This window comes from Acipenser ruthenus, chromosome 26 (genome assembly GCF_902713425.1).
Source record: "Acipenser ruthenus chromosome 26, fAciRut3.2 maternal haplotype, whole genome shotgun sequence".
Taxonomy (NCBI): Eukaryota; Metazoa; Chordata; class Actinopteri; order Acipenseriformes; family Acipenseridae; genus Acipenser; species Acipenser ruthenus.
Genome location: NC_081214.1, coordinates 24,931,065 through 24,942,754, shown reverse-complemented (window position 1 = coordinate 24,942,754; position 11,690 = coordinate 24,931,065). Strand labels below are relative to the sequence as shown.

General features: G+C 41.1%; 1 protein-coding gene across 1 annotated transcript; it reads left to right on the top strand.

Moving 5' to 3' along the window:
* Positions 1–141: 141 nt before the first annotated feature.
* On the top strand, positions 142–9,487 carry LOC117430216 (APC membrane recruitment protein 1-like). The gene is made up of 2 exons (XM_034050050.3): positions 142–329; positions 3,412–9,487. The coding sequence occupies exon 2, from the start codon at positions 3,505–3,507 to the stop codon at positions 6,910–6,912; it is 3,408 nt and encodes a 1,135-aa protein (XP_033905941.3). The 5' UTR covers positions 142–329; positions 3,412–3,504; the 3' UTR covers positions 6,913–9,487.
* Positions 9,488–11,690: the final 2,203 nt, after the last annotated feature.

Sequence of the window (11,690 nt, the reverse complement as noted above, 5' to 3'; positions counted from 1 at the left end):
GTGAAACCAGCCAATATCAGCCTCATGTTACTCTGACTAAACAGAACGTAGGCGGTTCTGGCGATTTGATCCGCCCCTTGTGTTTTACAATTGGTCAAAGTGCCATTCGTTCCCATCTAATAGGGTAACGCCATTGTCACTCACAGATCTCACGAACGCGGTCCCGCCTTTGTTGTCCCATTGAGTAGCTCCCCCCCAGCCAGAGATTCTGCGCAGGGAGGGAAGGAAGGAAGGAGAGAGAAAGAGGAACAAAAGTAAACTGGATTTAGAGCGTTCATTCCTCTCTCCCTCGAAACACACAGGCAACATCTTCTGCAGTTACGATCTAGGTGAGTTGTTTTCCGTTTTTCCATCGCGGGTGGTGTACATAAATACCGAATTTCCAATTCCTAGGCAGTGCAGCAGAAGTGTAGGTGGACTTTCTTTGTCAGTCGACTGTTTATTTTAAAAAAAAAAGACAGTATTTGACAGTAATGTTTGGGAAGCCCTGCACGCTGCGCTGTTATAATGCATTTACAAAATGTGATAGTGGTGGTCCAAACGAATCATACTGTGCTGTCTGTAACCTGTGCGGTAACCAGCACTGGCGTGAGGTTGAGCTGGGCTTTGCAGTGTGAAGCCCGTATATTATTATTATTATTATTATTAGTCGTAGTAGTATTGTTGTAGTTGTTTTATTATTTTATACATCAGGATATACTGTAAAAAATGAACGCGTTTACGTGGGCAGACGCTCCGGTTTGGAATGTGACTGTTTTTTTTTGTGTGCGTGTGTGTCCCAGTTCAACGTTTTTGACCGTATTTGAAATCCTGTTCGAATCAGTGGAACGATCCCTTGCGGATTCCACTCAGCCTCCGTAGGCCCGTGGCATACATACATGGAGTTATGCTAAAGCATTGTTGTGGTTTCTCGCATCGCAGCTCTTGATTTTATGCACTTGCTTAAACTACTACAGTAAAGCCGACCGTGGCATTATCTAGCTAGAGGACAGTTTTGTTTTTATTAGGTTTGCTAGACAAGTAGTTGCCTCAGTCGCTTTTTCGAAGTGCAAATTGAAATATTGTTGTGTTATGAAAAGCCAGCAGTCGCATGGCTTTTAAAGTTGCATTATGTTATGGTTGTCGTTTTCACTCGCTCAGTTTCTGTAGCTCCGTGAAAGACTGTCAAAGCCAGATTAACACTAAATACTGTAACAGCAATAAGGTTCAGCTGTCTGTATGCCATTAGTCATATAAGATTCTCGTACTATATCCCTGCTAGTTATTTAATTACTTTGTGTTAGCTTCAAACATCAAAGACCCGGATTGTAACTTTAGTAAACAGTTTGACACCCAAAAACAGCCCAGCTATACTGCCATTTGACACTACAGTATACGCTACTAAAATATGTTAGTAAGAGACGTCACTTCACCTTTGTAAATTTAAAATCATTTGATTTTAGATTAGGTATATAAGTATGTAGTTTGTTTTACAGGCTCTGTGTGCTTGTTCATTTCAAGTTTTAGCAGTTGCAGTCACAATTTTGCAGTAATTGTTAAACTGGGCATATGCGCATAGTACAGACTGCATGGTCACAGTTAAAAAGGATGTACAGTACAGAACAGTCTGAGCTCTGAAACCATGCAGTTGATTAGGGATAATGTTTCCAGGTGACCTGCTTTATTCCTAGGACAGTGTACACGCAGCAGGAAGTTGTATTGACATGCTTTAGGACTTTAATTGCGGCCAAGAATTTAAAACTTAAAGGTAGCATGAGTCCTGGCACCAGAGAACATTTGAACAATTTCCAGACGTGTTTAAAATAGCAGTTTACTTGACATTGGATAGCCTGTCTTGAACAGGGCTGTGGGTTTATGTTTGAGACACTGGTTATTGGATTACGTTTAGCTAAATCTTTATCTGTATGCATACATCTGTGTACACCACTGTCATACAGTAGGCGCTCAGACCTGCATTCGGTGCCTTTGACAGTGTGTTGTTGTGTATTCTAAAGAGGGATTATTTGGAACAATTTTAAAGTGTTTACGTTAAAAACATGCCTGCTGGTAAATATGTTGTTCTGTTTGTGGAGACAGGTACATTTGTATAGAACCGCTTGTTCACAATTGGATGTCCTTTATAAACACTTTTTTCATGGTCTTTTGAGAAAGATCTTTTCAGAGACAGAGAAGGAAGGGAACTGTTAAATACATAAAAATAATAATAATCGGAAACTTGGTTTTATTATTTTGGACAAGAATGTTAGCTAACAAAAATAGCAAACTGATCTCTTATGAATCTTTTTTCAGAGAATGCATGGAACTCTAGCTCTGAAATCCCCGAATTGCAAGTTTTAAACCTTTACAGATGGTTAATCGTTCTCTTCATTTAAAGAGCAACCATGTAGTCACTTAGCTGCTACCCTGCTTTAAATTGTAATTATAAACTGCAAAAAACAAACTGTTTATGGGTTTGTCAAGATTTCAGTACATCTTATGTGCACAGATATCCCGTCCACGGAAGCATAAAACATAGTAAAAACCAAAACAAAAAAAACATATTGCATTTTCTACAGTTAAAAAAAATAATACTGTAAATAAAGAATGTTTAACAGTAGTTCCGTAGTACAATCTTTTGTTTTTGTGATTTTATAGTGTAGTGTGATAACATCATTTTGCACAGGTTGAGCAGACAGAAGCACAAACTGTACAAGACCTTTTTTCAGTGCTCCGGAACGGAATTTCCCTTTTATAAAACTGCGCTTCTTGGCCAACATTTCCGCCGTGTGAGAAGCACAGTAAACTTCAAGCATCCAGGAGTGAGTGGTATGTTACCGGATGGATTTTGTTACGCAAGAGAAGCTGGAGCACCTTTTGCTTTAAAAATGATGGCTATTCTACAAAGCGGTAATTGTTGAATAAACAATGGTGGACTAGCAGGAAGTCTCTTTGTATTAGGTGTCAGTCAGTCACACCTCCTTCATTGTTTTAACACATCGTACTCTAGCCACCCCCTATGCAGCTACTGCCTAAAGAAAGGTTTGACCTTATTCAAACAGAAGAATAGTTAGTAGGGAGAGCCAGAAGTGAATTGAAATAAATATCACATTCATAGTTCTGGAGTGTACCCTACTTTTTCTGTGACGGCTGTATTTTCAAAACCACATGAAATTTGATGGAATTGTTCATGAAGTAGTGTCATGTACTGTGAATGAAGCTGACAGGGACCTACGAATGCTTAATTGGGTGAGCTAATGGCTATATCTTTTAGCTGTGCATAGGCACTATTGTAATTAGGTACCAAATGGAGACCTACATTTTATGACTGACACCTTTAATATGGTGGTGTATCGTGGCAGGGCCATGTGGAAGCTTATTGTGTGTTATTGCAACTTTATAAAAATTATATTAATAATTTCTTCTTTATTTTAGGAACATTATGGTGTATTTTCAAGAGGTGAGCCTGGCAGCAGAGTTTGCATCCATGTTCACAGTTGAGTGCACCTGGCTGTAGAAAACATTGCCATGGAAACCAGCAGTGGAAGAGAACAGACAACTGGAACAAAGCCTTTGTGTGGTGGCTGTGAAGAATCAGCCAGAGGGTGCCAGGCCCAGGGGACGGAGGCAGACGGGACATCTGAGCGCACTGATGCTACTCCTCCTGAACTGCCACCACCTGGGAAGCTGAAGAAAACAGCTTTTAAACTGTTTGGAGGGAGAAAGAGCATTTGCACCTTACCCAGCTTCTTCGGGGGAAGAAACAAAGGCCATGGGAAGGGGTCTTCTAAAAAGGGGATCTGCAAGAGCAGGACTCATGATTGCATCAGTGAGGTGAGCTGGGAGGACGGCAGAAGAACCGCTGACATGCCAGCGGGAGACTTTGAATACCGCGGACAGAAATGTTCATCTGTGAAGATGCTGTCAGGCTCTCAAAGTGTGTACTCAATGACTGACACGAATAAGAAAGCAGACGCACCTCTGTCAGCGAACTCTGAATGCTACGATCAGAAACTAAGTGCCGACAAGTCCTCGTCTTTCCCCAGGCCAAAGAAGGGACTAAAAGGTTTGTTCAGCAGCATCAGACGCCACAAAAAGAATAAAGCCGCAGATGCTGAAAAAGCTGAGACGCCTGGACTTTCTGTAGAGATCCCTGCAGGTGCAGTGCCTAGAAGTCAGTCAAGTGACAGCAAAGCTGAGTCTGAACTTCAGGATAGCTTTTCTGACAGCAATGTGGCAGACACACTGAATGAGAAAGACAATTCGATTGATACACCTGAATGTAGCGAGGATGCAAATCTTTCAGAAGAAAGTTTAGTAGAAACTGATGCAAATAGTAATAAAGCATTACACAAAGATAAGGTTCTCAAAGACTTGGAAGAGCTTGTGCAAGGGGAGTCGGCAGATGCAAAAGTAGATGGAGCCATTTTGTGCACGCTATCTGAGTTCAGCTGTGCCCCCGATATAAACCCAGACTACCTAGATAACGATCCACCTTCCGTTCATTCTTCCGAGCAGATCAGTTCAGTATTTGGGGATGTGGCTTCTCTGAAGAGCTTCGATTCCCTCACTGGGTGCGGAGACATAATTGCGGACCGAGATGACGACAGCATTGCTGAAAGCACGGTGTCGGCTGAAAGAAGTCGCAACGCGGGCAAAAGAAGCTCCTGCTATGTCACTTACCAAGGAGGCGGGGAAGAAATGGCGACCCCTGATGAGGTTGACGAGGATTATCTGCAAGGTTTGTGGGAAAATGAAGCTGCAGCTGACGTGTGCTTTACCCCTGGTCAACAGCAGATGCTCCTGGGCAATGACATGGACCTGCAGATATCTCCGGATGGACCCGCCCTTCCTGGTCCATGTGTGGATGCTGCTAATAATCACAATGTTGTCCGAGCTGTTGCAGATAACGGTCATACCAGCGGAGACCTCCTGACCCCACAAAGTGACCAGCCCGAATCTGCACCCAACAGTGACGAGGGTTATTATGATTCCACCACTCCAGGTCCTGATGAAGACGGGGGTGATAGCCTCAGCCGAATCAGAAAGGAAAGGCTTCCAAGGGACAGCTACAGTGGGGATGCACTCTATGAGCTCTATGAGCCTGACGATAGCCTCATGAGCCCCCCTCTCGCAGATGAACCCTCCTTTGAGACGCTGCCACCCACCCCAGACGCTTTGGAATTTTTAGGAATGGATGTGGATAAGAGTTTATGTCCCAGTTTTTCCAACAAAGCTGGACTTATGGAAGGGGTTAGACAAGTTCAGATAGAGCAGAAGCTTATGGGGTGGGAAGTTAAAAGCACAAAAAAGCACCCCAAAAAAGAGCAAGTCATCTTGAGCAAGGATAGATTTTACGCAGAAAAAAGCACAGCTGATTGTAATTCTAAAATGAACAATAACACACATCAAGCTTGCCTTAAAGAGGAGCAGATAGTTTCACAGACTAGGATAGGAAAAGGCTCAAAAGTAAAGCACAGAAATAACCAGACACACCCCAGCAGTGGAGAACACCACACTAACCAAAAAACAAATGCAAAGCTACTTCCTGATTTGGATGGCGTTGATGTTGTGTGCAGCACAAAGAACTCCCATCGATCAAAAGTCCCAGTTCCACTTGACGAATTACTGCAGGGAAATGGAAGATGCACCCAGTCTGAAAAGAGAGAGAGAAAAACTGATACTGGTAAAATGAAGACTGATGAAGCCCTTGAATATGATCAGACTGTCTGCTTCTCCCAGGCCTTGGTGGACTTTACTAACAATACTGCGTTCTTAAACAACCTTTCCGAAAGTATTGGCAGCTCTGATTCTGGTTCTTCCTTTACACACAATATGCAGGCCCTTCCAGCAATGGTGACTTTCGATGTGGTAGACATGGAAAACGAAGGGGAATGTGATCGTCAGATTGAAATGGACACAGATGAAGACATGTCGTCGCCGTATGAGGCATACGATGAGAGCTACTTGCAAAAAGATGCTTTTGCTGAGTGCGACGAGAGGATGTTTGAACTGTACGATCAGAATCCTTTTCTCGGCAACAGCTGGGGGGTTGCCAGTCTTCCACGGCATCTTAATTTCAGTAAAATGAGCCCAGCAATGCCGGCCCCATTGTCTCTAAACAGGAGGAGCAGATCACTAGACACTGACAGCTTGGAATTCGAACTGGCTGACATGTATCTGTCAAAGGTTATCCCTCAGCTTCCCCAAGTCTCCAGATCTGAATGGGATTCCAAGAAGGCTTCCACTCTCCATTGGCCCTCAGATTGCGAAAGGAAGGGGCGATCAGCCAGCTCAGAATGGAGGGAGGTTGCTGACATTCCTGATTGGCCCTGGCAACAGGAGGCTACATGCAATTTTGCCCTTCCTTTGATAGATGGAAAAAAATTAGGACGGGTCCAGAGTTGTAGTCCTTTGGGAAAGGGAAGGGCCATACAACATGAAATCCAGAGGGATAGATTGGATTTGCAGGTTGAGGGTGGTTCTCCTAATCGGAGGCTTCAGCCTCGGACTTCAAGGTTTACTCATGACACTGGGGCTGGTAATCCAATACAGAGCTCCAGGCAGATGGCCAGACCATCCCATCTCCCCTTACAGTCTGATGAGTGCCGGCCTCAAACTGGATCAAACTCATTGGGGACTTCCAGAGACAGCTCTGGGAAGGTGCTTGCTCTTGTTTCTCCTTTAGATGAAAGAAATGAGGCGTATTTCTCTAAGATTTCCTCTGCAGGTCAGTACTCTGATTCTTCCCACCAGCAAATGAAGTGCAAACCCATAGGTGTCACCCAAGGAATGCCTCATTTTCACTCTGAAAACCCAGACACTTTAAAACCAGAACTCTGTGTTGGACAGTGTGAGACTTCCAGCAAAGGGCGAAGTGAACATGAAATGACTCGACCTGTTGAGTGGAATAAACACACTGCACTGGATTTGTAGTCTTTATAAAGGGGGGGGGGGGGGATAAAAAATACCTTCCAACGTTGTATTACATTTTTATGTTGTCAATGATGTCATCACATATGTCACCAAAGACACCATGCAGCAAGTTTACTATACAGATCAATAACTTGACATCTGTTGTACAAAACCTTTTGATCATTAGAATACGACTAGAGATTAGTTTGACGCTAACTTTTTTTTTTTTTTTAATATGATTGTATTCAGAAAGATGGAGTCTTTTTTACTTAAACTACAAAGCGATTTTGAAAAGTACTTTAAAATGGTCAAACAGTGCAGAGTTGGTTTGATGACTGCTGCTTTGCTAGTCAGACCTCATGGAAGCTGATTTCAGTCTACAGGCTTCATGCCCTCTGTTTTGAAAAATAGAGAGAATATAGATATTTAATGTTTTTTAAATAGATCAGTATTTTAAACAGAAAATAGCTCATTTTATCTTTTGTTAAATCAGAGAATTTCTTTGTAAATGTAATTGTTTTTAATTAGTAAATTCTTATTTATTAGATACAGTAAAACACACAAAATTCCTTGGCAAGAGAGTGCAGATTTAAAAAGCATTTGATAGCAAGGCAAGAGTGCTGCCTTGTTCTAGAAGGCACCTTGAACCGCAGTACAATGCATAGCAGAGTCATTTCTGAATGTGTTACCTGTATAATATCCACACATTGGCTTCAGTACACTCTCCCTTATGTTGCACTGTGATGTTTAGCATTTAAGATGAAGTAGTTGAGGTCACAACATTTTTAAAAAGATGTTTTCCAAGCTCATGCAACTTAGTATGTGCCAATTTGCAGTTATATCTGGTATAAAAAAATTAAAGTAATTGCAAAGCTTGTATACTTACAGGTCAGATTACCAAACGACACTGTGTTTTTGCGTACAGAATTTTAAAAAGGTTGGATGACACTGAAATGTTGTTTTTGAAGGCTATATATATATATATATATATATATATATATATATATATATATATATATATATATATAATATAATTGTTTACGAAATGTGTTGTGTTTTTAAAAAGCCAGTGCTGTTTACATTTTATAAGTACATCTGCGGCCTGTAATTTTGCTCATTGGTTATATAACTGAAATCTGTGACACAGGGACAGTGGCGTCTGTTTACAGTGGAAGATCCAAATGCTCCTGTACTAAAATGCGTAAACCCCATTTTTTTTGCAAATCTCACTTGATGCTATTTTTATTGTATGTAGTATTGCTAGTAAGTGGATCTATACATCATCCTGGGGCAACCACAGCTGGGTTATTATAGAGTTGAAGAGGCAGTATTTTAAGGCATGTTAAAATCAAACTCAAATACAGTCCTACACATTTCAGTAAACGTTAAAAATGAAAAATGTATTTTACAATATATCTAACTTAAAAGCATGTGCAATTCTAGTTCTGATTTTTAACCTTTGTTACATTCACTGAGAAGTTTAACAAACCCTTACAACAGAAAGTTTGTTCCAAGTTTTTAACAAGGACAGGCTAATCATTTCCCTTTGTTACGGTATTGCTGCCTGTTGGACATTGGCATTGTTTCCTTGTTGCATGTTCACCAAAGGCCTTTCAGTAGCATAGATAAAGTCCAAAGTCGTGCTCTGCTACAGAATGTAATGTCTAATTAAGCTGGAGCCTACTCTGCAGAATAGATTGTATAATATCTAGCCTGCCTTGAAAATAGTGTTCCTCAGGTGCAGCTATTCTGTGATGAAACAGTGCAAGATTTGGCAGCAAACTTTTTAAGCACCCCATTCACAAGCCCGAGAGGTCATAGTTTATTTTTGCACATAAGTGCCTTTTTCAAAGAATGCTTTTACTGTAGGTACATGAGTGCATACTGTGGTGCTTGCCAAACTGCCTTCTGTGTGTTCCACAGCTTGTAGTTACTTGGTAGCAAGAGGTCATCGTTGTGCTTGTTCACTGCAATGAAATCCCTTGTGTTGGAAGTTGAATATGTTGCTGTAAATACTGTGTGTTTCTTGTGTGGATGGTTATTCCTAATTGCAGTGGGTGCAGTATCCCTTTTAATTCAAGCAGGTCTTGCTCAAGCAACTGAAAATATAAGTCCATGCATAATAAAAATGTAGAAAGATACAGGGAAGTGTGATTTTCGTATTTTCTGTTCTTTGGGATTTCCATCAGTCTTTATTCCTGCGTAGACGCTTATCTTGTGATCCTGAGTTAAATAACTGCAAAAGCTGTGCTAAAGTGCTTCATTTTGGCACTGTAGAATTCCAAACTTTATTTGCATGGAATCTTGTCCCTAACTAATTCATTTAGAGGAGCATTAAATGCAGCTGAGGTAGCATACCTTACCAGAAATATAGCCTATTGATTTGACTTTAGTCATTGTTGTTTGTAGCACCCTAAAGCAGATTAGGGAAACTGCACCTGGTGTTAAACACACAGCACCCTGAACACGTTTCTTTCCACTCGTAATTCTTTTTTTGTGGAAGTTTGTGCTCACGTCTTTGTATTGGATAGAATGTTGTCAGAAGGGCGTTTTATATAAGCTATTTAAATAAAACTTGAACACTACAAACCTGGAATCTACCAGTCCAGTGATCATTTCAGAGTACAATGCTAAATAGAATAAGAATGCTGTGTCACAGATTCTAATGTTGATTGCATGATTGTGTTTTTATGGGAACGTTTTTGCTAATAGTTTCTATGTGTTATAAAATGCATGTTTATTCACACACATTTTACTCGGAAGCACCTGGATGTTGTTGCCCTCCTTACGTCTGAAATTAACATTGGACAGTTTATATATATATCACTGATTTAGAAAAGTGGGCATCTAATCCTCATGATTCCACTTGTCAGTCTGACTCTCCTTATGCATGCAATGAAGTGTGACTGGCCAGTAATAAGTGTCTGTGTGGCAGGTGGGGCAGGGCAGCTCACTGGAGGACTATTGAAACGTGAACACTGTTTAATTACCGTTCATGTGTAATAGCCTGCCAGCGATGTGTCTGAGGACCAGTTGTGAAGGGAGATTATCCTTGAAGCATTTCTCCCTGGGGAGACAGTATCTCTCCTAATTTTCTTCTCATTGAAGATTCATAGTTATTGATTATGAGCCCCATATGTTCTTTCTCTTATCTGTAAATGCAGCTGAACAGCCTTTGTCTTTTTTTCTTGACTTTTTATTTATTTATTTTTTTTATACATTTAGTGTTCGCCAATTGTTTTTTATGATAATTTTCTCCCAATTTAGAATAGCCAATTATTTTTAGGCTCAGCTCACCCCTACCCATCCCCGCGCTGACTTGGGAGCGGCGAAGACAAACACGCTGTCCTCCGAAGCGTGTGCCGTCAGTCGACAGCTTCTTTTCACACTGCAAACTCACCTCAGAGCTACAGCGTCGGAGGACAACACAGCTCTGGGCAGCTTACAGGCAAGACCGCAGGCGCCCGGGCAGACTACAGGGGTCGCTGGTGCGCAGTGATCCGAGGACACCCTGGCCAACCTAACTTGAACCATCGACGTCCAGGCTATAGGGCGCATCCTGCACTCCCTTCTTGACTTTAAGGGGAATTTTCATGAATTACTACCTACCGTAGTAGCATGAGCAGTGCTATAATTAGAAAAAAAGACTTTTGACTTTATCGTTAGTCTGCTTTTTGCTTTTTGCTCTTTATCTATTTGCTGGACACCTGGCAACACTGACCTGCATGTTCCACTACCCCTTCATAATTTCTTTTGACATGCCCCTTGATTTTTTTAGTTAAATGTCCCAGTATAAAACAAACCGGTTCCATACGAGTAAAAGGGAATGGATGTAATTACAGTAAGTTATTCTAGCATTGATTTTTGATTACTAAATTAAAAAGGTCATGCCTTATTACAGCACAGTGCTGTTTAACTATACATGGTTTTCCTTTTTAAAGATTGTAAGCCATTAATTTTACAAGACTATTGATTTTAATGAGAGGTTAAAAACAGCTGGCTGCCTGTGGTTCAACGGTAAACTTGAGTCCACAGGTTATTCAAGTACCAGACTTTTGTATTCCTGTATTATATTGACATCAGCTGCTGCATAATCCCTGCAGGTTTTTTAATATTTTATTTCACAGCAGTGGTGTTCAAATGCAGTATTCTATATCCAAATCCTATTTGTAGAAGGTTTCTCTGTGAAAGGGAGGTTGCAAGATATTTGAGGGTTTCTAGAAAGTCTGTGCAAAGTGAAACCAGTTACTGCAAGGATACTTGCTTAGGAAGCAATAGGATAACAAAGACCAGTAGTAACCAACACTGTAATTCTAGCGTATTGCACATGTTCAGTGGATCAGCCTTGATTCTCATCGGTAACCTGCAGGTTTCTCCCACTCTGTGTGAGTAATCCTCACTCAGTCACGATGTCATATCTAGCTAATGTGAAAAGCACCACAGGCTCTTCTGCCTTAGTACAGCAGACGCCCGACAATTAAAATGCAATAACATCAGTTGAATTGAAGAGACCTCCTTTGTTGCATAGTTCAATCAAAGCCACCCTTCTTGCAATGTGCCAAACTAAGAACGATTTTGTCAAGTTGTATCACCACTCTGTACCCTACTTTGCCTGAATGCATTTGATTTTGCCAATTTTTGGGCCCAGTGAAACATGTACATTTTGTACCTATTACCACTGATACCTGACAAAAAGGAAGCCACAGCACTTATCAACGATCAGTCACTGTTGCTGCCATGGCAACTGGGATCTCAACATAATCTCTACAGTACATCTTTCTCTTAAGAGCTGAAGTTAA